This window comes from Fundulus heteroclitus, chromosome 9 (genome assembly GCF_011125445.2).
Source record: "Fundulus heteroclitus isolate FHET01 chromosome 9, MU-UCD_Fhet_4.1, whole genome shotgun sequence".
NCBI classification, from domain to species: domain Eukaryota; kingdom Metazoa; phylum Chordata; class Actinopteri; order Cyprinodontiformes; family Fundulidae; genus Fundulus; species Fundulus heteroclitus.
Genome location: NC_046369.1, coordinates 33725921 through 33748906, shown reverse-complemented (window position 1 = coordinate 33748906; position 22986 = coordinate 33725921). Strand labels below are relative to the sequence as shown.

The window sequence follows — 22986 nt, the reverse complement described above, 5'->3', positions numbered from 1 at the left end:
TAATATTTTTCACCTTTATTTAGCTTGCATATTGGAGAGTTTACAGAAGGGTTTTCACATTTCTGCAAATTCTTTACATACCTGAGCTACTTGGCCAAATCAAACATTTATTGTCCCTGTCCCCCTTTAAATAGGCCCTGCAAGTTTGGCATCTGCACATAGACGTGCAAAACAGTACCTCTTAGGAAACGAGTCAAGAGAAGAGAAACCCCTCCCCCCCCCCCCCCCCAGATTTGACATACTAAAAACAGCCACTAATTCATTTTTAAAACAGTTTAAAACCCTGCACACCGCGGAAAACGACACTGTCATATCAGGTTCACAGCAAACTATATTCGGTTCATATCTGATACAGGAGGCACAGCACAAAGGTTTTAATCATCGCTCTCACCAGAAAACACGTTTTTTTTTTTTTCAGTGAGGCTATATTTATTAGCAGGTAATATAAAAGGCTTCACCTCAGTATCCTGAACTGACAATCATAGCCAAGGAGCACCATCACGGCCAGTAAGGACCAAATACTGCTACATCGTATAAACTTCAGAGACAAAGTCAAACTAAATTCATAAATATACTTTATGTGCTACTTTGTGTAAGCGCACTTTCACAGTTTCACAAATTAAATATGGATTTTGCCTTTTCAGGACCAAAATGTGTGTGTGTGGGGGGGAAGGCTGAAGTGCTATTTTAACTTCTTTGGGATTTCTATTGCCTACACGAGTGACAAAGTTAAAAGTTAAAAAAAGCAAGTGAAGGCTCAGCATGGAAGGCTAACAGTGGAGTTATCTTTGAGCGATTGATTAGGCACAGAGTTACTACAGCATCTTGCAGATTGTTCAAGTCTCCCTGTGTGTTTTGGTGGTATTCCCTTTTTCTTTTTCCACACAGACAGAAAACTCTCTCTGTGAATCCATCACAGCATTCCAAATCCTTTGGCGTAGGTGATGGCCTTGAGGAGTCTTTCTTTCAGTCTTTCCTTGGTGGAGTATTCAGGGAGCAGCAGGGCGTTAAAGCAGGTGTGAGAGGTCGGTAGCCTGCAATAAACCGCAACGGGAAAAGTCAATTAGAGCCGAGCGCATTGAAATTCAACAGAACGTTGCCTGGATCAGCTGTACCTGTCCGAGTCAGAGCCATTCTTGGCGATGATCATCTTTAATTTGCCGAGACCTCCAACCGGTGCTCTGTCTGTGCCCGTGGTGAACTGAAGAAAAAGCCGCTTCTGGTCCTCTCCAAATGAGTGGATAATATCCCAGAAATCTCTGCAATCAAAAACAACATTAATTCAGGATTCCTACACAATTGTCTTGTAAAATTTACGTTTTTTTCGAGACAGAACTTCCCGGCATTCTCGGTGGTTTAAAATACTAAACTTCACCATGAATTTAAGGCAGATATTTCTACAAAGGGCAACTTTAAATATAGAACCTGGAACGATCAGAAACCAGAAGGAAAGAAGCACACAAGACTGGAATTAAGGAATCAGGCAGGAAAAAATTAAAGGAACAAGGAAAACAGGAAGGGAGAAGATAAATGGGGAAGGGAGTGAGGAAGGGCACAAGGAAGTGAGGAATGACATACTTCAGTATGTCATTCCTCACTTCCTTGTACGAATGACAGGAAGAATACAGGAAGTAAGGAATGACATCAGAAGAAGAAGAGGGAGGAAGGACGGAAGGAAGGAAAGTAGGAAACAAGGAAAAAAAGGACACAATGAAGGGGAGAACAGAGGGAAGGTCACAACCTTTTGGCAGTAGAAGGAGTAAAGTCTGGAAATACAAGTATTTCTCCATCATTATCCAGATATGGAAATTACTGACATTTCATATTTTTCCAGACTGCGTATAAACGAGATAAACCATTCAATGTGCTTTAAAACATAAATACACCAGCTGAAACATTAAGCCAGAGGACGCCGCCTGAGCGCAATCCCAGCGACTGCCACTAGGCTCACCTTGGGTATAACCTCGTGGACTCCTATCAAAAATAAAAATCTTGTTATGATGATATTGATGTTGTTATCTCATGTTAACAAGGTTATTTTTTACGTCAGCCAGTAGATTGAAAAATTGGTTCTGGGCAAACAAGATGCCTAAAAACCAGGACTCTTGTCTTACGATGTAGTTAAGCTGGTCATGATTTCACGCCTCTAAAGAACGCTCTCTGGCTTCACCTGCAGACAGGTCATGATTGAGCACTCACGTACCTTTTGTAAACTACAAACCTTGTCCTAAAGTGTCTATAAAGGATTAATCTCTAATTGTTTTCAGAAAACATCATTACAGTCCTCCAGCTTCAAAACCTCTTTTTATCGAATGGACTTACTTGATAATTTGACTGTCCTTGGTGTATCCTCCGTCATATTCTGTTGTCTTTTCAAGCGCCTCAAAGTCAAGTTTCTGCGGAATAAGAGAAAGAGAGTTACATAATCTAATAAATCACTGAACAGTAGATCTAAAGTTCCTGTTTTAACATATCTTAAAAAGCTATTTATTTTACACATTTAAACGAAAACATAAAAATGTATAAAATTATTCACTTGAATATTTCACTAACCAACTAACCCTGCTTTATTTGCAAATATGAACAAATCTAGAATTTGATCCTGTCAATCAAATTTATGGGGGCTGGGCATGTTTGCTGCTGTGTTGCATCTCTCTTCTTTTCACCCTTTTAATCATTTGTAAACTGAGGAGATTAAAGGATGCAACATGCTGGGATCGTTGCAATCATTATTACTAGCGGTCTAAAACAGTATTTTATTCTACAGTGCTGTTGTTCAAATTCTAGGCTTTCAGCTCTTCTTAAATGCATAACACTGAGAATGGAGGTTTTGTTGCTGTAGAATTGGCTTTCCAGATGTGAGCAGATTTTTCTCACCCTGCTCCCACAGATCAGGAGCTCCACTTCCTCCGGTCTGAACAAGTATTTCAGCGGGGACTCGTTTGTGACCATCAGGAAGCCTTTCTTAAAAGCTTTGAACTGGCTCTCCACACTTTTGTTCAGGATGTAGTCTGCATACAGATGAACAAATTCCTGTGAATTACAAACACACACAAACACACACACACAGAAAACAGCATGTTTAAAAGGTTAAAGGATTGTCTTTCAGCGTTGCTGTTTTTTTCTTCTAGAAATGACAAATCAGTGAGCATAGGATGTTGTCATGGATGAGGCCATTTTCAGACGGCACTATCCAGGAAACTCAGCTTGGTTTGTGACTCATTTCATGTTAGCTCGTCTTCACCCTCTTCCTGTTTTTGTTCTTGTGAAACACACATTTAAGTTAAAGGAGGAACCAGCAGAACATGACTTAAAAACAGATCCTTTGGCGTAGGGGATGCTTTGTGTTGGAGGCGGAGTAAAACCAACGCATTTCTAAAGAACTGGAGACAATGAAAAACGTAGTGTTGCTCGCCATCATTCCAACAGGTACAAGTTAGAAGTCAGGATTCATAGCTGGGAATGATGTTACTAAAAACTGTCTACATATGTCAGTTTTTTAGTAAATTCAAGAAACTATTATGCCCCGATCGGATATAATGAATAAAACCAGCATAAAATTATGAATTGATATTATTCTCTCACCTGTCTGTTCTCCTTGGTAACAGGGATCTGGTCTGCCTTCTCCTTCAGGTCATATAATATGGGGTTTCCAAAAAGGTCTGTGTGGGATATTTGGAAAGTGAGCATCATGTCCTCCTCCAGGTTGCCAGTATACTCCAGCACTTCCTTCAGACTCTGATAGAGGGCCTGCCAAAAAGATGTGAGAAAGACGTGACCGGAAGGGCCACCGTAGTTCTAAAGCAAAAAAAAACATCAACAACAAAAGACTATTTTCTCAGTACGGAGAATTTTCATCTAAAAATTCCTGAAATTTTCAGACTGATTTAGTCAGGAACAGTAACATTACAGCGCATTAACAGCATCAGAGTCAGAGAAGGTTTACTGTACTGGATGTGAGTCTGACAGGTCCAGGAAGGTCCCTTTCTTCCCCAGCAGCTTCCTGTAGACCACCATGGGGAAATGAACATCCAGGATGCAGTTGTTGTAAATTGCGAGGCCCAGAACGATTCCGATGAGCGTGTACTGCGCCTCGTTCTCCAGGGAGGATGAATTAAACCAGAAGAGCTTGGTGTCGTTGTCATAGGTGAACATCCCTGTTAAAGAAAGTCATTTACAAGGAAGTGAATGTGAGAGTCGGATCATTTCTGCACAGCCACACTGAACTGAGGAAACGTCACAACAGAGGTACACCAGTGCAGGAACTAAAAAGTATCTTTGTGAATGAGATCATATCAAGCATAACAACAATGACAGTGCCTTGTAAAGGTAAAAGCTAGGGTGTAAATCACCAGCTTTATCACGATACTAGGTTATATCCATTTGTTTGGATGACGATACGACATTTGCCTTTAGTCTTACGATTTTCGATCGATGTGATCGATATGATGGGTTTCATCTGCCTCTCTAACACTAATATTTACATTGATATTAACTTACAAACAAAAAACTAATTTGATTTGAAAACAACAGTCTTCCAACTTTAAAATACCACTAATAACAGATGACCAGTTCTTTGTAAAAACATTTTTCATGCTTCACAAAAATCTTTTGGGATTTTATGTGATATGCAAATATAGAAAACAGTTTTAAAAACCTGAAAAGCGGGGTCTGTGTTTCAATCTAGCCCCCCTAACTCTTGATAGCCCCAGATAAAATGCATTGCAAACAGCCACCCTCAGAGTTTGAGAAATTGAGAAAGAAGGATAAAATTTTCAGAATAAATGCAATAAGACTTTTGTTGAACTAAATTGTAAAAAACAAACAACTGTTTCATTTTTCTTCAGCTTCACAGTTATTAGTCGGTGTTGAGCTATTACATTAAACACAGAGGTCTGTGTTGGCAACGAGACAATATGTAACGTTCAAAGAAACCCGGCGCGTTTGAAAGAGCCTGCATGCACTATGAGACTGCACAGGTTGTAAAATAATCAGTCTGAGCTCCCCTTTAATCATTGTTTTCTGCAGGAACAGAGCGACTGCAAAGCGCTTAATCGAACGCTACTTAGGCACACCCTTAGGTGTGCCTAATGGGTAAACGGGAGTCCACAATCTAATTTAGGTTTGTTAGCAAACATTAGAGAACAAACAGCATCGTGAAGACCAAGGACCAAATCGGGCAGGTCCTGGAGAAAAGTGTGGAGATGTTTAAAGCAGAGTTGGGATTTAAAACAACATCCCCAGCTCGGGTCGGATGACAGACCTCAAATCCAGACAGTATATGTGACAGAAAGCTGACTGCGTATCGTTCTGCTGACACGTTTTGGCGGATGTGGCCTGGTTTAGGGTAAAGCTCAGCACAGATGTGGAAAGCATGCATTAACACCAAACAGAAGCCGTAGGCGTTCCTCACCTATGTCCAGATTAAAGATTTCCTCCAATACCAGCTGAAAGAACTCCTTTGAGACTCCGCCCTCGTCCACGCCTTGCTCCCCCTCGAACTCAACGTACAGCTGCTTCTTCAGGTCAGACGGGTTCTCCATGGAGATCATCTCCAGCTGAAAGATAAAACAACGTAACCACCGAGGATTCAGGCACGCGGGGACCGGTCCCCTTCAGACGCGGCGTGACTCACTCTGACGAGGGCGTCGTCGATGATGTGGTCTCGGCGCACTTTGAGCCTGAGGTAGGGGTTGGGCTGCTGGCCCTGCACCATGCTGTAGAGAGCCGTCAGGCGTCTCTCGCTGTACATCCGGATCCTGTTGTCGTAGTACAGCCCCTGGCTCTTGGTGATGACGCTGAGGATGAAGGGGCAGCTCTGGAAGGAGAACTTGGTTTCGGCGTTGACTTTGAAGAAGGTGAAGTCTTTGTCCATTTCGATCACCTCGTTCACAGATTCGTTGACGAAATCTTCGAACGGGATGAGGGGCTTTATGCTGTCCACGGGACGGACGCCCAGCTCCTTCTCCAGGGGGTCCACCCGCGGGCCCTTCTTGTAGAGCCGATCTTCGCCCAGCAGCTCGTGCAGCGTCAGCTCGTCCGACTCGGGGTCTTCGTCGTCCTCCTCCTCCTCGTAGTGCTCCACGTCCACCTCCCCGCCGAGGATGCTGGCGTAGAAGACCACCTTCAGGCAGTTGGTCGCAGCCACCACCGTCTCGTCGTCGTTGACCAGGTTCTCGGCGCCGTACTCGTTGCTGACCACGGTGAACGTGATGAGCTGCTGGAAGGTCTCCATCATCCGCCGGACGTGCGGGAGGCCGTACGTGGACCAGAGCTTGGCGAGCCGGGCGAGAGCGGCCAGCGGCAGCTTGCTCATCGCCTTGCAGAACTGAGGCAGCGCCACCTCCAGGTACTCTGGGCTGTGGAGGTTGCCGTTCTCCATCACGATGACGAAGATGTTCAGATAGTCGGGGTTCGTCTCGTACACGTCAAGGTATTCCAGGTCAAGTTCCACGTTCGGAGTGAGGTAAATGAGGGCGTTCACCAGAGCGGACTCCACCTGGTCGATGGACAGAAGTTTGCTGTAGACCCTCCGTACTGCGTCGATGTCCACCGTGGGCTCGGAGGAGTCGGGAATCCCATTTGGCGTTTCGTCTGGCGAGGAAGCGGAGGAGGAGCCCTTCTTCTCTGGGGACTGGTCGCTCTGTTTCTCTTCTTCTTTTGATTTAAGAGAATCGAGGCTTTCGGGGGCGCCCGCTTCTTCCTTACGGAAACTCTTTATGAGGGCATCCGCGTTGGAGAATATCCTGCCGACGACGCGAACGAGAGCAGAACAATTCCCCTCTTCCTCGCAGACGCTCAGGATCCTGCACACGGTGCTCTCTGTGAGGTAGTGAACATCTGCAAGTGCAAAGCAAACGATTAAAGCGGATTCAAAACGCTGCGTCCATGAGAACCCAGGGTCCAGTTTAAAGTACCTGAGAACTCTCCGGCGCTCATCTCACTCCCCATCGGAGCGTTTTCATCCGAGCCGGACTCCACAGCGGGGTAATAGTCACAGAGTTTGGCGTTAACCTTAAACAGGTCCAGGGCTTTAGCGGCTGCTGCATTTTTCTCCAGAGGCTGACAGTTTGAGCTGGAGGCACAGAACTCATTGGCGCAGTTGCTATTTCCACAGCCTTCAGTCAACTGTCGAAAGTAGCGTTCGATTAAGCGCTTTGCAGTCGCTCTGTTCCTGCAGAAAACAAAGATTAAAGGGGAGCTCAGACTGATTATTTTACAACCTGTGCAGTTTCATAGTGCATGCAGGCCCTTTCAAACGCACCGGGTTTCTTTGAACGTTACATATTGTCTCGTTGCCAACACAAAACTCTGTGTGTTTCATGTAATAGCTCAACACCGACTAACTGTGAAGCTGAAGAAAAATTAAACAGTTGTTTGTTTTTTACAATTTAGTTCAATAAAAGTCTTATTGCATTTAGTCTGAAATTTTTACCCTTCTTTCTAAAATATATCTCAAACTCAGTAAGACTTAAATTCAATTCACAATTGAATTTAAATCTGGACTTATGCTGATTCTAACATAGGAATATGCTTTCGCTGTGTGTTTATGGTCATCCCCCAGCAGAGGGGAGGTGAACCTCCACTGCAAAAAGGAAACCAAAAGTAAGTGAAATGTTCTTGAAATCAGTGCATTTGTCTTGGATTTGAACAGGTAAATAATCTTACCTGCCAATGGAAAGGGTATTTTTACCCCTAAAATAGGAATATTGATAGACTGCACTTGAAATAAGATGATAGAGTTCCTATTTTAAGTGCAAAAATCATTGGCAGATCATCTTATTTATTTGCTCAAATCAAGGGCAAATACACTAATTTCAAGAAAATTTTTACTAGATTCTACTTCCCTTTTTGCAGTGTCTGCCCTAGTTCCGGGTCTTTTGAGGCCTCTAACATGTTTCTGTCCAGATTGTTTCTGTATTTACCTTAATCCATCTACATATCGACTTCCCTGTCCCTGCTTAAGAAAAACTTCCCCACAGCCAGATGATGTATTTAGATGATGTGATTTTTGCCTCATCGCACCAGAGTGTTTAACTATACCCCCTGCATGGCCTGTGGTTAACAGCAAATACGAGGTCTTATCCCTTTCATTCAAATAACTCTTTTTTTCTAGCCACTTTTCCATAAAAGCTGGATTTCTTCAGTGTGTTTATCCTATCACAGATCCTCTAACCCAGGGGTCTCAAAAGTGTGGCCCTTGGACTGACTTTGTGTGGTTGATGCAGATGGAGACTTTTTGTCTTCAATCAGGGCAAAATTATTGTCGATAAATTAAAATTTTCTCACAAAGAAAAATGTTAATAAACACCCTTTTTTGTGATTTCTTTCATTGTAAATAGGACGAGATCTACACAGTGACTTCTGGTTAAAGGCAGAAATTATATGATGTTGTTGATATGATGAGAAACAGCTGAAAAATATCCTGATGGAATACATAAAAGTATAATTATAACCCAACATAGACCATCCCCATAAAAACATCTTAAAATATCTCAATATTTTTAAACACTCGATATATTGCCCAGCCCTAAGTGGAATAGAAAGTTATTGTGGATCTCTGCAGCTCCTCCAGAGGTACCAGCCCCTTTCCCTGGTGGGCCTGTCTCAGTAGCTGGAAGGTCCCACCTCCGTAGCGCTGCTGCTGTGCCGATCTCTTTCCATTCTGGCATGATGACACTTGAGATGATCAAAGCTTGGATACTTTTTTTTTTATATAACCTAGCTCAATTTGAGATTTATCCAGACATTTATCAGGATCTGTTTGCTGTGTTGCTTGAGCTTCATGTGCTCCAAGATTTTCTGCTCTGAGGCCTTTACATAATAGATGGATTCATGTTGAGGTTACATTAAAAGCAAATGGACTTGATCTGCCAATTGGGTTTGCAGTGGATTGTATTTTGCAGAATCCTAATGCTGACCTCAATTGTTTAATGTTTCTTCTACATTATAGTTGTGCCCTACTCTTCGTTGGTTCTTCACTTTTTGGCACAGAGAAAGATATTGAAGCTTGTGGTTGTAATGAGACAAAAAGCGAAGAGGTTTAGAGCCTGTGGATACTGTAATGGATACACGCAAAGCACTTAGTCTGTAGTGAAGGGACGACATAAGATTCTCACAGTGTAACAAGGAATGGAAATAGTATTGTTTTTAGGTCTGTGTGCAGAGGCACTATTCAAAGTGTATCCTTAATAAAAGTGAGGAGCATCCCATCGTTGGTTTCCACACCATGACCAGTTCTAGTTCTTCATGACCAGGAACATATCAAAATAGCTAAATTTGTCTTTCTACTCAGACCCTAACCAGCAACAGGTGAGGGAGGGGCAGCAGTAAGTTTGTATGTGCTTCATTCGGTGAGCATAGAGTAATGTACAGAAAACTATGGTTACTTCAGCACTTCCCCTGGAATCTCATTAAAATGACTTTAAAACATAGAAAACAGGATGATGGCTGATTTTGGCGGTTTTGAATCTGTACTTTTTTAAAAAACCTTGGTATACCTTGACCGTCTTGTAAAAGAGATATAGAATCTCACTGAATCTTTCCTGGTTACCGTAAATTAAAATGAAATACCAATCCATGCCTTGTCTACTGAACATTAAATACATAAAAATAAGAGACAATTTGTTCATAACAAACAAACAAACAAACCCTGAACAAAGGTTTTGATCCAAGTATGGAGGGACTTACATTCGGCTGGATTCAGACACCTGTCTTCAGGCCCGGTGGACAGTCAGCTGAAAGAATGATTGGGCAAAAGTTTAAGATTAAAAATTTGCAGAATTTTAAAAAATATATTTACTGTTTTTTAACACAATTAATTGTCCAGGTTTTGGTGACCAATCTTTATGCATGGTAATCTGCACAAAGCACTTGCTAATTAATTAGCGGAGCACAAGAACCACAACCATATTTGCAGAAGACGAAGAAGATGGCATTTACATCTGAGACAACGCCTAATCGTGGAGAGGAAAAAGTTTTGTTCCCTAAAAGTTTTCCTGCTGCCAAAATCGACGAATGAGAAAACTCATTAGCAGACGGGAGAAACTAAGGCCACCATTGCTGCTTACATAGGATTTAACAGGGAGAACAGCAGCCAAGTCCCACCAATCAAAAGCATTTGATCGTTTTGATCATCGCAAAGTGTCAGCTCCTCAACAAAAGCAGGATTCAGTTCAAAAATAACAATCCACATTTATCTGTAACACTTTATATTTACAGAAAATCTGCTAGTTTGCTGATCTGGAGCACACAGCAGTCACTTTATTGGGTTATTATACGAGCGCTTCCAATCCATATGAGCGCTGTAATTCTTCAGTGAGAATGTTTATCCCACAATGGGGAAATTATCCGAGACAGCTGCCAGTTTCTGTGCCATGCTCGCACAAATTACAAAAAAAACAAAACACACACACAAAACAAGAGCACCATCTCTAAATCTACAGGACACAAAGAGATACAGCTTGATTCCAGGGTTCGGCAGCAGAAGACCTCTTGAACTAGAGTGGGGGTGTCGAGCTAAAGTCCTCAGGCGTGTCCTGCTACTTTTAGTTGTGTCTCTGCTTCTTTCACACCTGAATCAAACAAACTGATCTCTAGCAGGACTCTATAGCACTCGCCTGAAAGCTGAGGAGGTCATTCAGCCATTGGATTCAGGTGCGTTGGACCAGGGAGACATCTAGTAGTCGCAGGACATCGGCCTTTGAGGGCTGGACTTTGACACCCCTGTCCTAGTTGAAACGAACCAAAAGACTTCCGGAACGACGCCATTCGGACAGATGCGACCCAAGGAGAAATGATCGGCCATGATGCCCGGCACAATGATGGGTAAACCCCAGCACATCAGCACACAAACGCCTCATACCAACTGTGAGGCACGGCGGTGGAGATGGAATGATCTGGGCTTGTTTTACAGCCGCAGCACCTGGCGACGTGGCAGCCATCTTTGCGGCAGGATGCTGGAGCCAAACGCCTCGACGTACCATGGCACCGTTAAAAAAATCCGACTGGAAGGATGAAGCCGCTGCCAGACATAATAACTAGTTGGGAGTCAAGGCTGCTGAGGTTGGTTCAACAAGATCTGGATGCCCAGAGTTCAATCTGACTGTATACGTAGTCTGTAAAGAAAAAGGTTAATTACTGCTGCACAAAACGTGTGAAGATCACTGAGTTGCAGTGATTTGATTGGCTAAGAACGCTGGTCAGATCAAACACACACACACATACACACACACAGATAAAGGATCACCTGTAGTGTAGCAGGGAGGGGGATTCCCTCTGTTAATAAACCACATATAAGGTCTAAAGCACCTCAACAACCATCACGGCGATAAGAGGTTAGACATGCTAAGTAAATGATCATTGGTATAAAAATCCTGGCTGTAAATGAGCTCCTAACCTTTAGACCTGGTGTACAGCTCAGTTAAGATCCAAAGGCAGCCTGTGAAAGCCTGCAGCAACTATTAGAGAAGGAAGAGACAAGCAAACTTTCTTACCACACGCACTGTAAAAGGAAGTAAGACTGTGTTCCTATTACTGGCGCTTCTATTCCAGTAATGCAAACCAACACGGCGGACACCAAACGCAACTTTCATTCATGGTCCGACAAACCAAACCCTTCAAACTAACTCCTGTTTTTATTGCAGTGGTGTAACCCGGTAATAATCCCCCCGCGCACCAACCTGTGATTTGATGGATAGCTCTGCGTGGGTCAGTGACGGTGCAAAAAAAAAAAAAAAAAAAGAAGAAAAAACAGGAACCTGAAAAAAAACGTCTCTTTTCGGAGCGACAGCTCCGTGTGCCCGGGGTTCAGTGGCTCCGCTTAAAGAAGGCTGCTCGTTTTTTCCACGCGTGTCCACGGCTCGGGTGTGCCAGCGCCAGAAAGAGCAGATATGGTGCGTGTTTGAGTCAGCGTGTGGCAGTTTTCTCTGTCATCTTGTAAACAAGAGCGAGGTTGTATCCCGGCATGCAGCGCGAGGCTGTCAAACGTCATGTGCCGTTGCTCCTCTCCGCTTCACGCGCCACTATTAAAAACGCACACGACTGTAGGGAGGGACGAAAGCACGCGCAACACCGCCGGTAAAAACAGGCCCGACAGCAGGAATTTAAAGGGCCAGCTACTCAAAATGTAAAGGGATAGTGAAGGGGGTGAAGGGTTGAGATGGAGCAACAGCAGCTCCACCACCTGAGATGTCATATTTCTGACGTGGTGATGGGGATCAGTTCCAAAAAAATAGAAAATTCTGGGAGGAGGATGTTGCTCTTTCTTATTTAAAGATAAGGTAAAAGCATTTCTTCAAAACATAAAATAGAGGGTGTTAGAAGAGCGAAGTCAAAATGTTTAGAAAAAAGCTGAGATTTTAAGAGATTTTAACGTCAAAGTGCCATTTCATGATTAAAGTCAAAACACTGGGAGTAAAGTTAAATGATATCTTAAAGAGGACAGGCTATTGTTGAAACTGTTCTACTACATTACACGACTTATACAGCAACTGTGCCGACTTGTGTTTGAATTACAAACCTGTCATGGCTTTTTAAAAACAGTCGAGCCTGTATTCTTGGAAATAAAGCTACTTTTGAGCTGTTTTTCCCTTGTCATGCTATTTTGACATAACTCTGAACATTTTGACTTAAAATGTTTTATTTGGCCTTATTTCCTGAGATTTCATCTTTCTTCGTTACCTGTTTTGACTTGAAACCAAGAATAAAACAAATAAATAAATGAAAATATTGCATACAATACAGCATATCACAGTGAGTTTGTAGAAAAGTGAAGAAATCCTCAGGTGTGGGGCAAACTCTTCAGGATATAATATAAACCTACAATTACAGTGGACATTAAAAGTCTACACACCCCTGTTCAAATGCCAGGTTTCCGTGATGCATAAAAATGACAGCAAGCCAAATTATTTCACAACTTTTTCCACCTTTACTTGTACATTGCAATTGAAAAACAAACTAAAACCTTTAAAGGGGAAAAATATAAAATGAAAAGTAAAAGAACCTTGTTGCGTAAATATGCACACCCTTAAATTACTTTGTTGCAGCGGCTTTGGCTTTATTTTAGGAGCCTATCAGCATGACACATCTTGATGTGGCAATATTTGCCCACTCCTCTTTGCAAAACCTCTCCAAGTCTGACAGGTTGTGAGGGCATCTCCTGTGCACAACCCTCTTCAGATCACCCCACAGATGTCCGATGGGATTCAGGTCTGGACTCTGACTGGGTCATTCCAAAGCCTCAATCTTATTCCAGTGAAAGCCATTCTTTTGTTAATTTAGATGCATGCTTTTGGTCATTGTTGTGCTGAAAGATGAAGTTCCTCTTCAGCTTTCAAACAGAAGGCCGAAGGTTTTGTGCCAAAACTGACTGGTATTTGGAACTGTTCATGATTCCCTCCACCCTGACTAAGGCCCCAGATCCAGCTGAAGAAAAACAGCCCCAAAGCATGATGCTGCCACCACCATGCTTCACTGTAAGTAAGTGAATCGCTGCTGTTTTGGTGATGAGCAGTGTGGAATTATGTCCAAAAAGTTTAACCTTGTTTTCATTACACCATAACACATTTTCCCACATGCGTTTGGGAGATATCAAGTGTCTAGTAGCAGAATTAAGCCGAGCTTTGATGTTTTTCTTTGTAAGATAAGGCTTCTGTCTTGCCAATGGTGTGGACACTTGATGAACCACATGATCTCAGTTGTTTATTTTGACTTCACCTCCCTGAAAGACTTCTGTTTGTTCTATATATATATATATATATATATATATATATATATATATATATATATATATATATATATATATATATATATATATATATATATATATATATTTATATAAACCAAGGTTTTACATTTCACAGTGAAAAGGCCCCCAGATTACCAACAAGTTATTTACAAGCCTTAGCCAAATAAAACAAGTGACTCATATCCTGTTCTCATACAAATATTATCCTGATCATGAAAATAGAACAAAACAGCTGACTGCAATAGTTTAGAACAGTGTATGCATTTCTTTTAATAAGACAAACCTGAGAAAGCCTTTTCACTTTTCATTTGAAATCAGACTACTTGGTTCATTTCATTAATCTCATTAATGTGTTTAATGTACTTTTGAGCAGGTAAAAATTATAATTTTCACAATAAACTAGTTTTGCCTTTTGGAAAATAATTGTCCCCATCAGAGTTGCTTCACTAAAATATCTATGTTTGTCGATTTAGAGTGACAGTATAGCCCTGGCTGCTTTCTAAAATTACAGTGTATGCTGTGTGGTAATAAAGTTATGCTAAACTCACAAAATGTTTGCCGAAAAGAAAGAAAACAGGTGATAGAAGTGGTGCGGAGTGTTTAAATGCACAGGGAATCAATCTTTCTTGGTTCAGTGACAGAGACAAACACCCGGCAGAGTTTTCTTACCTCTCTCTGGGCTCTAAGTCATATTAAAGAACAATAAATCAATCTGGTCACACAGCAGGTAGGGGGAAGTGCCTGCCTTCCCACTATATGGCCTTTTTTCAAATAGTGCATTAGTTAATCCCCATGCCATGCTGTGTCGCTACAGTCATGTTTGTTATTCTGTCAATGCTTAGTTCAGATCTAGAGTTTTACACTTGGTGGAGCACTTTTCCACAGTAGCTACACAAACTATACCAAAGTAAAGCATCACAGAGTGTGTGGAGGCTGCTATTAGTAGATGTATCAATGTGTGGCAATACTTTCACAATATGTTCCTGAATAAGATTAAAATAAATCAGTGAGGTATAAAAAAAGCCTGTAATACTAGGAAGGTTATCTGTTTGTTTGAGTCTGTAAATGTAAAAGAAAATGTGTGAAACGTGGCTGCGGTTTTCATTGTGACCACCAGAGGGCACTGCAAGCACACCTGACCACTCATCTCTTTTTCATTTCACTTCAAAAACATGACGCAAACGCTACAAAATAGCACTTTGTAGCGTTTGTATATTTGTGTGATATGAAATCTGTTTGATTATCGGCAGCATTTAGGTGTGGCAACAGAAAATATACAGAAGAAAAATGTAAGGGAGCAAATTCACAAAGTGCTGCACTTACGCAGACAAAAGCATACAGGAAACAGACGGGGAAACATCCAGACCCTGTATGAAAATTTTCATAATAATTGTCCCCTAAGCGTAGTGCCTGGTTGTGCCACTTGTTGTGCAACAATGACTGCCATCGAGCAATTCTGGTAACATGGCAGCAATGATTTAGCTGTGGTTTAGCTGTGGAGGAAACATTAACCAACTCTTCTTTGGAGAGTCATTTTGATTTAGCCACCCTGGAGGGTTATCGTGATTAAAATGACCAATTTAAGGTCATGCCACAACATCCCAATTGGATTTAATCAAACTTGACTAGAGCACAAGCTATTCCAGGTTATGGTTTTAATGCATAATAAGTGTGCTTGGGTTCACAAACTGGTAACTGGACAATGTTCTTGAGTATTTTCTGGTGGAGGGCATAATTCATGATTTGATCAGTTAAATTAAAGTCATCCGGGTCTTGAAGAAGCATCAGCCACAGGACGTCACACCACAGCCAGCATATTATCAGTCAGTATCATCTTTTACTTCCAGAATGCCGTCCTGGTTTTATGCTGGATGTTCAGGAACCACACCTTCCAGAAACTTTCACTTTTGTCTTGTCGGTTCACAGGATATGTTCCCCAAAGTTTTGGGGATCCTCAAGATGTATTCTTTGGCAAATGTGTTCTTTTTAACCAGCAGTGGTTTTGATCTTGGGATTCACCCATGGATGTCATCTCTTCCTTATTGTTGAATCATGAATTCTGACCCCAAGCATATTGTGCTTTAGCTGTTGTTCTGGGTTTGTCGTGACCTCCTGGATGGGTTGTTGTTGTTGTTGGTAGGCCAGCCACTCCTAGGAAAGTTCCCCACATCGCCATACTTTCTTCATATGTGGGTCATAGCTCTCACTGTGGCTCAGTCGAGTCCCAAAGCCTGAAAAATAGCTTTGTAACCCTTTCTAGACTGATGAGAGTGACTTTGTTTCTCACCTCTTTTTAAATGTCTTGAAATTGTTTGTTTGTTTTATTTGGATCCCCATTAGCTTCAGCATCAGCTAAAAGCTATTCTTCCTGGGGTCCTTCAGTCTTCCATGTGACAATACAATGTATTACATCACATTACACAATATACATACAAGACATTTACACAAAAATTAATACATATTTACATTTAATACCATTTATCATTAAAAAGTAACATAAATAAATAAACATAATTAACATAAAATGTTGCTACTCCAGATAGATCTATATCAAAGAACTAGCTAACAAGAACCCTACACAGTATCTCCTTAATAAAATTACCATTAACTATCCAAATTTCTTTGAAGGTAACATTTCTTAAGTGAAGTTTTGAAACCATAGAGAGTGTTTTGTTGTACGATAGTCTTTGGAAGTGAATTCCATTCACACATTGCCCTGTACCTAACTGAACGTTGAATTGATTTTGTTTTAACTCTAGGTAAAATAAAACTACCTCCATTATTATCCAACAATGTCTTGTTGGATAATGATGTGTATCAGTACTAAAGGATAGTTTTGTATATAAAATGAAAGGCATTTTATTTGATAGGTTGATGGGTTGTTGGGTTGTTTTTTTAAAGGACTTTTGAGATATACTCTTTTAAAAGTACTTTATGCTTAATGTAACACCCCAAATTAACCTTTCGTTTTTCACCACTGGGAGCTGATCTCAGATGACGAGCTCAGATCAGCATTTGTCTCTTTAAGTCTACAGGACAGCATGGCATGGTAGAAGAAAAAAAGTCAGCATCTGCTGATTGTTTCCAGAACCAAATCCCTCTAACCTCAGTGATCCTCTTTACACCATACAAATCAGTGTTGGATCAAGCATTATATTTAAATCTGATTCAGATTTCTTACACTTGTAGCTAGTTTCTAACCAAAAGCATACATCACATCTGACAAAAACAGATAGCGGGTTACTGTTCCAAGCCGTTATTTTTGGGTTTACGCCGGCATCACGCTGCAGTTTCCTCTCCCAACCGACCGTCAGGTGAGCCAAAGGAGCCCAAATCACTCGTAGGTGTTTGTGTTTCTTTGTGTTATCAGCTGAAAGCACGTCCCTGCTGCTACTGCTGGCCGGCTTCCTGTATCAGTGGGAAGTTCGACTGCAAAAGCACAGCTATGCTTTGTCTGAGGAGCTCCTACGTGACGGAGCAGAATGGAGGCTCCACCAACAGCAACACAGATGGTCCTGGCACAGAAAAAAAAGAAGCCTTTACTGATCATTTCAAATGGTTCAGAGCACTGTGTGACAATCCTCGAGAGCCTTTTTAGAACAGTTTTAAACAATGCTCTGATAAGAGCTTGTTAAAACAATGCATCAGCGTGCGGGTCCAGGCGGCTTTAATAACCAGACTCAATGACGCCCTTCCTCTGATAAAATTCAAATTAAGCTCTGATAGGTGGTCTGCAGCCAGTACATCACCTGAAAAGTAATTAGAGAAAATTATTGGAGACTCTGAAGAATCCCTTATTTCAACTGTGGAGCCTGTTTAATCATACTATAAATCTTTTATATGTATTCTCATAACACGACGACGAACAGAAACATTACACGCCGCATGTGGCGGTTATCTGCGATGGTGCACAGGGGGGCAGATGCAACTCGCAAATTATTGCTCAGAGTTTTATGGCTTGAGGGCTTCAAAGCGAACGGTGATTGTGCAGGAAAAACAAAAAACAAACAAACACAGATTAATTTAACCGGTTTACAATTTGGAGGCGGAGGTGTGTAATGAGGAACCTGCTCTGGTAAGGTTCCCTAATCCAAGGGGAAGGAGAGAGCTGACCGGGTGCTGAGTATCTGACGCCTGGATCCTGACCTCACCTCAGAAACAAAAAGCCAGAAATCTGCTGTGGAAAAGAAACGGACCCCTGGGGGGTGAAGGGTCAAGCGGTCCCAGTGAGAACTTGTGTCAGAGTCAGAGAGCAACCTGTTTTTTTATGTTTTACATGCAATGAGGACCTAACCCATTGGGGCATATCTAACTGCGTAGTTAGTAGATATGATTCTGATTTAATAAAATCCCTTGTGGCACAATCAGCTTTGGAACCATTAGTTTTCTGGCAGCAAACACTCCACACTGGTTCAGCGTGACACAAAGGATAAATATGTGGAAAACACCACTCATGTTCCCTGTTAGGTGCGTTGGAGGATCTGGGATGCTGTGGGTCCGCTTCTCTTCTAAATTCCCTGGGAGCCCAGTCGGATTTCATGGTATAAGGAACATTTGAAATAATAATCGGGTGGCCTCCATCTATAAACCTAAGGGTGATTATCGGGCAGGACAACGGTCAAGAAAATATGTCCAGATTAATATAGGAATGCTTCACAATCATTCTTCTTCCACAGAAATCTCTGCCCCCTGAACTACAGCTTCTCCTGAAAACAGTCACACTCTTTCAACTTTTCTACACTTCATTACTTGTTCTTAACCTTGTGTTAAAATCGATTTGAGGAAAGGTTTCTTCAAATCGACACAAAATAGTTTATGACAAAAGACAAATATGTTTTCAGACATTTTTCTTAGTTTACTACAAGTTTAAGCATTTACACATGATGGGTAGGCTTTCTAAGTATTTTGTAATTTTATGAAGCAGACAGCAGTGTTTCTTACAAGCTTGGTGCGCTTACTCTGAACATCTTCTTCTTTAGATGGGCATCTATCAGCCATTTTCGGCTGGACCTTAGAGGTCCAAAGCACTCTGGAGGAGGTTTTATCAAAACATCTCTCAACTTTTGGTTGCCGTCATCCATGAACCAGCTGCTCAGTTCTCTGCTGCAGAATAAAATCCCGGTAGTAGTGCCCAGTTTTCATTAGAGATCATACTTGGAGTTTAAGCCCAAAAGTTTAATTAGACCAAAGCGTTTTGTTTCCCCGGTCTGACAATATCTAAGAAGATTTTCTGGCTGAATTAAAGTGAGCTGCCATGTCCATCAGGCCAGTGTCATCATATCGAGGGAGCTGTGGGCAGGTTGGCGTCTACATTTACCTCTTCCTTCGCAGGATGTGCTCCGGCAGCTGCAGGTCATCTTGACCAATCAGGAGGATCTTAAATAGGAGCCGATCTCCTGAGGTAGATGCCAGATTCTTTTGCTGTCAAGAACGGTAATCAATCCTACCTGCTCTTGTTCAAGTTAAGTTCTGATGCAAATCGCTGCTGTTTTCCCTCTACAGGAACCAGTCCCTTATTTTTTCCCAGTTCCTACGCTCCAGTGCTCTGCTCCCTGTGCCTTGGATTGTTGGAAAAAGCCTCAGATCCGCTCTGTGAATCTTGGAAACTTCCTGCTCGCTGACTGGCCCGTCCAACCTCCAACACTTATCGCTTCACAAGCACCACCTCCAGAAGAAAAACAGAAAACAAAACAGGCCACAAGTCTCCAGCACCTGTCTGCGGATACACTCATGTCCTCCTTGACCTCCTTCTTTGCAACCAAGAATCCATAACTACAAAGCTCATCGTTACGCCTCACCTCCCCACATCCTAAAAGAACCATCAACTTGTCCATTGTTCCCAATAAATCTTTCAAATGTTTATGTTGCATCGGTTTTATTATTGCCAGAGTTGATGTTAATGCCACAGTGACAAATCTACCATAAAGGCCTGATTGGTGAAGCGTATTAGCAATGTCTGACCCTCTCGATAGCTCTTCCATCTCTGCGAGAACGCTGGAGCTCCTCCTGGGTGACATTTGGGTTGTAGCTCTCCTCTCTGACCTCCGGCCTTCCTCGCTGATTACACAGTTTGGGTTTATGGCCGTATCAAAGCTGGGTTGAGGTTGTTCAAAATATTTTACATTCCTTAATACTGGGAACGTTCAAAGATGCTGAAATATTTTCGCATTCCTCCAGAGATTTGAGCCTTAAACAGTCCAGACAGGATCGGCTGATTACTCCTTTCACATCGTTGCTTGCTCTCTGCTCTGACGTGAACTGTGAGACCTCTATAAAGACAAGTTTGTTTCATTCAAGATCATACCCAGTCAGGGGAATTAAGCACGAAGAGGTCTGAATTCAGTTTGCAGAAACATCGTAAAGAGGTCGGTGGAAGCAGGACACACCTGAGCTCAGTTCTGAGTCATAGGAAAGAGTGTGAATACTTCTGTACCCAATGTTCTTAAATATTTACGTTTTTATAAATCTACAAAAATGTCTGGGACATAGTTTCACTTTGTCAGTGTAGACAATTTTGTTTACACTAACAATGAAATATGACCCTCTTTCAGAATAAGTTAACAGCTTAACTATGGGAGGAATGGCCTAGTCATTAGGGAGGTGGGCATTTGTGTCTTGGAAGAGGCCGACAAGGTTGCTGGTTTGAAACTCAGTCACTCTGGGTCCCTGAACAAGACCCCTAAGTGATGGGTTAAATGCAGAGACAACTTTCCCCTCTGTGGGACTATCAAGGGAAATATTTATTTATTCTGGAACATAGAAAAAGGAATGGGTGTGAATACTTTCTTGTGACTGTAAATCCTGTAGGGAACCTGAGGGTTGATGTGAAAAGGAACAGGATGGTCTGGAGAGAAAGATCAAAGGTCCCTCGGTCTGTTTGCCGCAATCTTAAGGACTATTAAAGGACGAGTCTGAACACCATGTTGGCAAAGTGAGGCCATGCAAAGTATCAACAGCAGAGATAACATTGATTGGGCCCATATTGATTATGATGCATTTATTTCTTACAATGTTTTCTCTTTCTTCACTGAATAAATTCACTTAGAAGAATCCCCCTTTTAATCAAAGTGTTTAGGGTTATCCAAATTTGTATTGCTGCTGCGATAATTTATTTCAAGGCTTTTTATACTTCTTTATCAGGGAGGTCAGCGCATTTGTCTGCATTGTTAATAAAATGCAGAAAATTACGGAAACCAGTGTATAGAGGGGCATAAAGTAAAGCAAGCCATTCTGCTTAAGTCGTGTTATGGCTTCACCCATCGGCTTCAGCCCACAAGCAGCCACAACACACAGCTATATCACTTTTACAATGGATTTACAAGGTATTTTTTTTTCTTGGATTTTTACACTGAGGAGCTGGGTGTGCCTTCAGGCCTGACTTATGCCAACATGACAACAGAAAACCTCCAAATATAAATACAATTTCCAGCAACATTAATCAAACTTATCTATTAAAAATAAGTAAACTAAATAACTGTCCTGCCTAACTAAAATAAAGAGGTGAAAGTCAGGCAGACCACCTGTCTACATTTAATACTAGGCTTTTTGACAAAGATTATAGTTAGAGTGGCTCATGTTACCCTGAGCTATCTCTGCTTTAGGCTTAGGCTGCTGGAGGACACCAGGGTCTATTCTTCTCAATTTACATTGCTTGTCATCATTTCAGCTTTTAACTTTTTGTTCTCTGTCATTTTTCCCCCTTCATAGTAGGTACAACTGGCCTGATGTTCTGTTAGCTGTGACATCATCTAGGGAGGTATATCATCTGCTATTACCATATAACATAGAAAGGATTCCTAGATCAGCGTCTCTGCTCTGTCTTCTCTAACCCCCAGTCGGTCGAGGTAGATGAGCGTTCACACTGAGCCTGGTTCAATTGGAGGTTTTTCCTTCCCGTTAAAGGGGAGTTTTCCTTTCCACTGTCGCCTAATGCAGGCTCAGTATGAGGGATTGCTGCAAAGCCATCGACAATGCAGACGACTGTCCCTGTGGCTCTACGCTCTTTCAGGAGGAGTGAATGCTGCTTGGAGAGACTTGATGCAATCTGCTGGGTTTCCTTAGATAGGAAACTTTTTGACCAATCTGTATAATCTGATTGAATCTATGTAAAGTGTCTGGAGATGACATATGTTGTGAATTAGGGCTATATAAATAAAATTTAATTGAATTGAAAAAAACTTGGGCAAATAGAAATGGCAGTGCACCCTTACAATATATAAGACATATCCTATGGTAACCATGTTCTGGCTGCACCAATCACAGAGGGCACCTGTACAATCCCATTTACGTATTTAAACATCAGCACCTTACAACAGCAGTTGTTATAGGTTTAAATTGCTTTGCTCAGCAATTCCCACTATACACAGTCCAGAATTATGTCCTGAAATATCTCATCTGTATTGTGGCAGGTTTAACATTACTGTCATAGAAACACACCTCAAGGATCCTGAATGGGAAATGTACTTTATTTTTGCTATACTGTAATAGTCACTACTTATATTGATACATTTAAAATACTGCTTTGTTTTCATTGTTAAATGAATTACAGAAAGTGACCAATTTGTTGTGTTGTTGGTTGGCAGCTTCTTCTCAGCTATCACTGATGAAGCCCTGTCCTGTGATCTAAACAGACAAATGGATACCAAGCGATGATTTAACCAATCTTTAAAATAAGTTGTGAACAACTGAGGTTTCAAAATGTATTGTTCAGATGACTCGCCTCCATGTCTTCCTCTGCAGGCGTCTCTGCTGAAAAATCCAGCCGCTAAGGACCCTTCTAACAAATAGAAACAGGGTTTTATGGTCTACTAAAACCGTTGCTTTTTTATATACTTTATTCTTGCAGTTTTATTTTGATCACAACCAGCAATGTACAAAACATTTGAAACACCTAAAATTAACAGGAAACTGATATAAAACATTGTATTTTGGAATGTGCTGAAGTATTTTGGCATTTCTTGGTAATTTTTTTTTTTTACTTACAGGAGGCTGGTCAGAACAGATTTACACCAAGGACAAAAAAACAAAAACAAAAAACAAACAGAAAATTCTTCTTTTTATGACAGTTAGTGTAAGGAAAAATGATAAGGAACATCCCCAAAAAGCTCAACCACCATATACACTTTTTTTTTTTTGCTGTGTTGTAAAAAGTGGAAATCAGAATGATGGAATGCAGCAGAAGACGGTCGAGCTTCTTCCTGGCACACGCAGCATGCTGCAGAGGGTACAGGACGAACAGA

At 41.6% G+C, this 22986-nt stretch overlaps 1 protein-coding gene across 3 annotated transcripts; it reads right to left on the bottom strand.

Annotated features, from left to right (window-relative positions):
* ube3a (ubiquitin protein ligase E3A) lies at positions 1 to 12023 on the bottom strand. 3 transcript variants are annotated; one of them, XM_012861174.3, is made up of 11 exons: positions 11682 to 12023; positions 9691 to 9737; positions 6918 to 7174; positions 5636 to 6840; positions 5414 to 5558; positions 3952 to 4157; positions 3586 to 3750; positions 2878 to 3033; positions 2323 to 2396; positions 1116 to 1259; positions 1 to 1034 (listed from the first exon to the last, which is right to left on the bottom strand). In XM_012861174.3, coding segments are annotated over exons 2-11 (2475 nt in total). In that variant the 5' UTR covers positions 9693 to 9737; positions 11682 to 12023; the 3' UTR covers positions 1 to 913. The 3 variants fall into 3 exon arrangements, with proteins under 3 accessions (XP_012716628.2, XP_021171358.2, XP_035997433.1); XM_021315683.2 differs by lacking the exon at positions 11682 to 12023 and adding an exon at positions 11496 to 11624; XM_036141540.1 differs by lacking the exon at positions 11682 to 12023 and adding an exon at positions 11399 to 11463.
* Positions 12024 to 22986: the final 10963 nt, after the last annotated feature.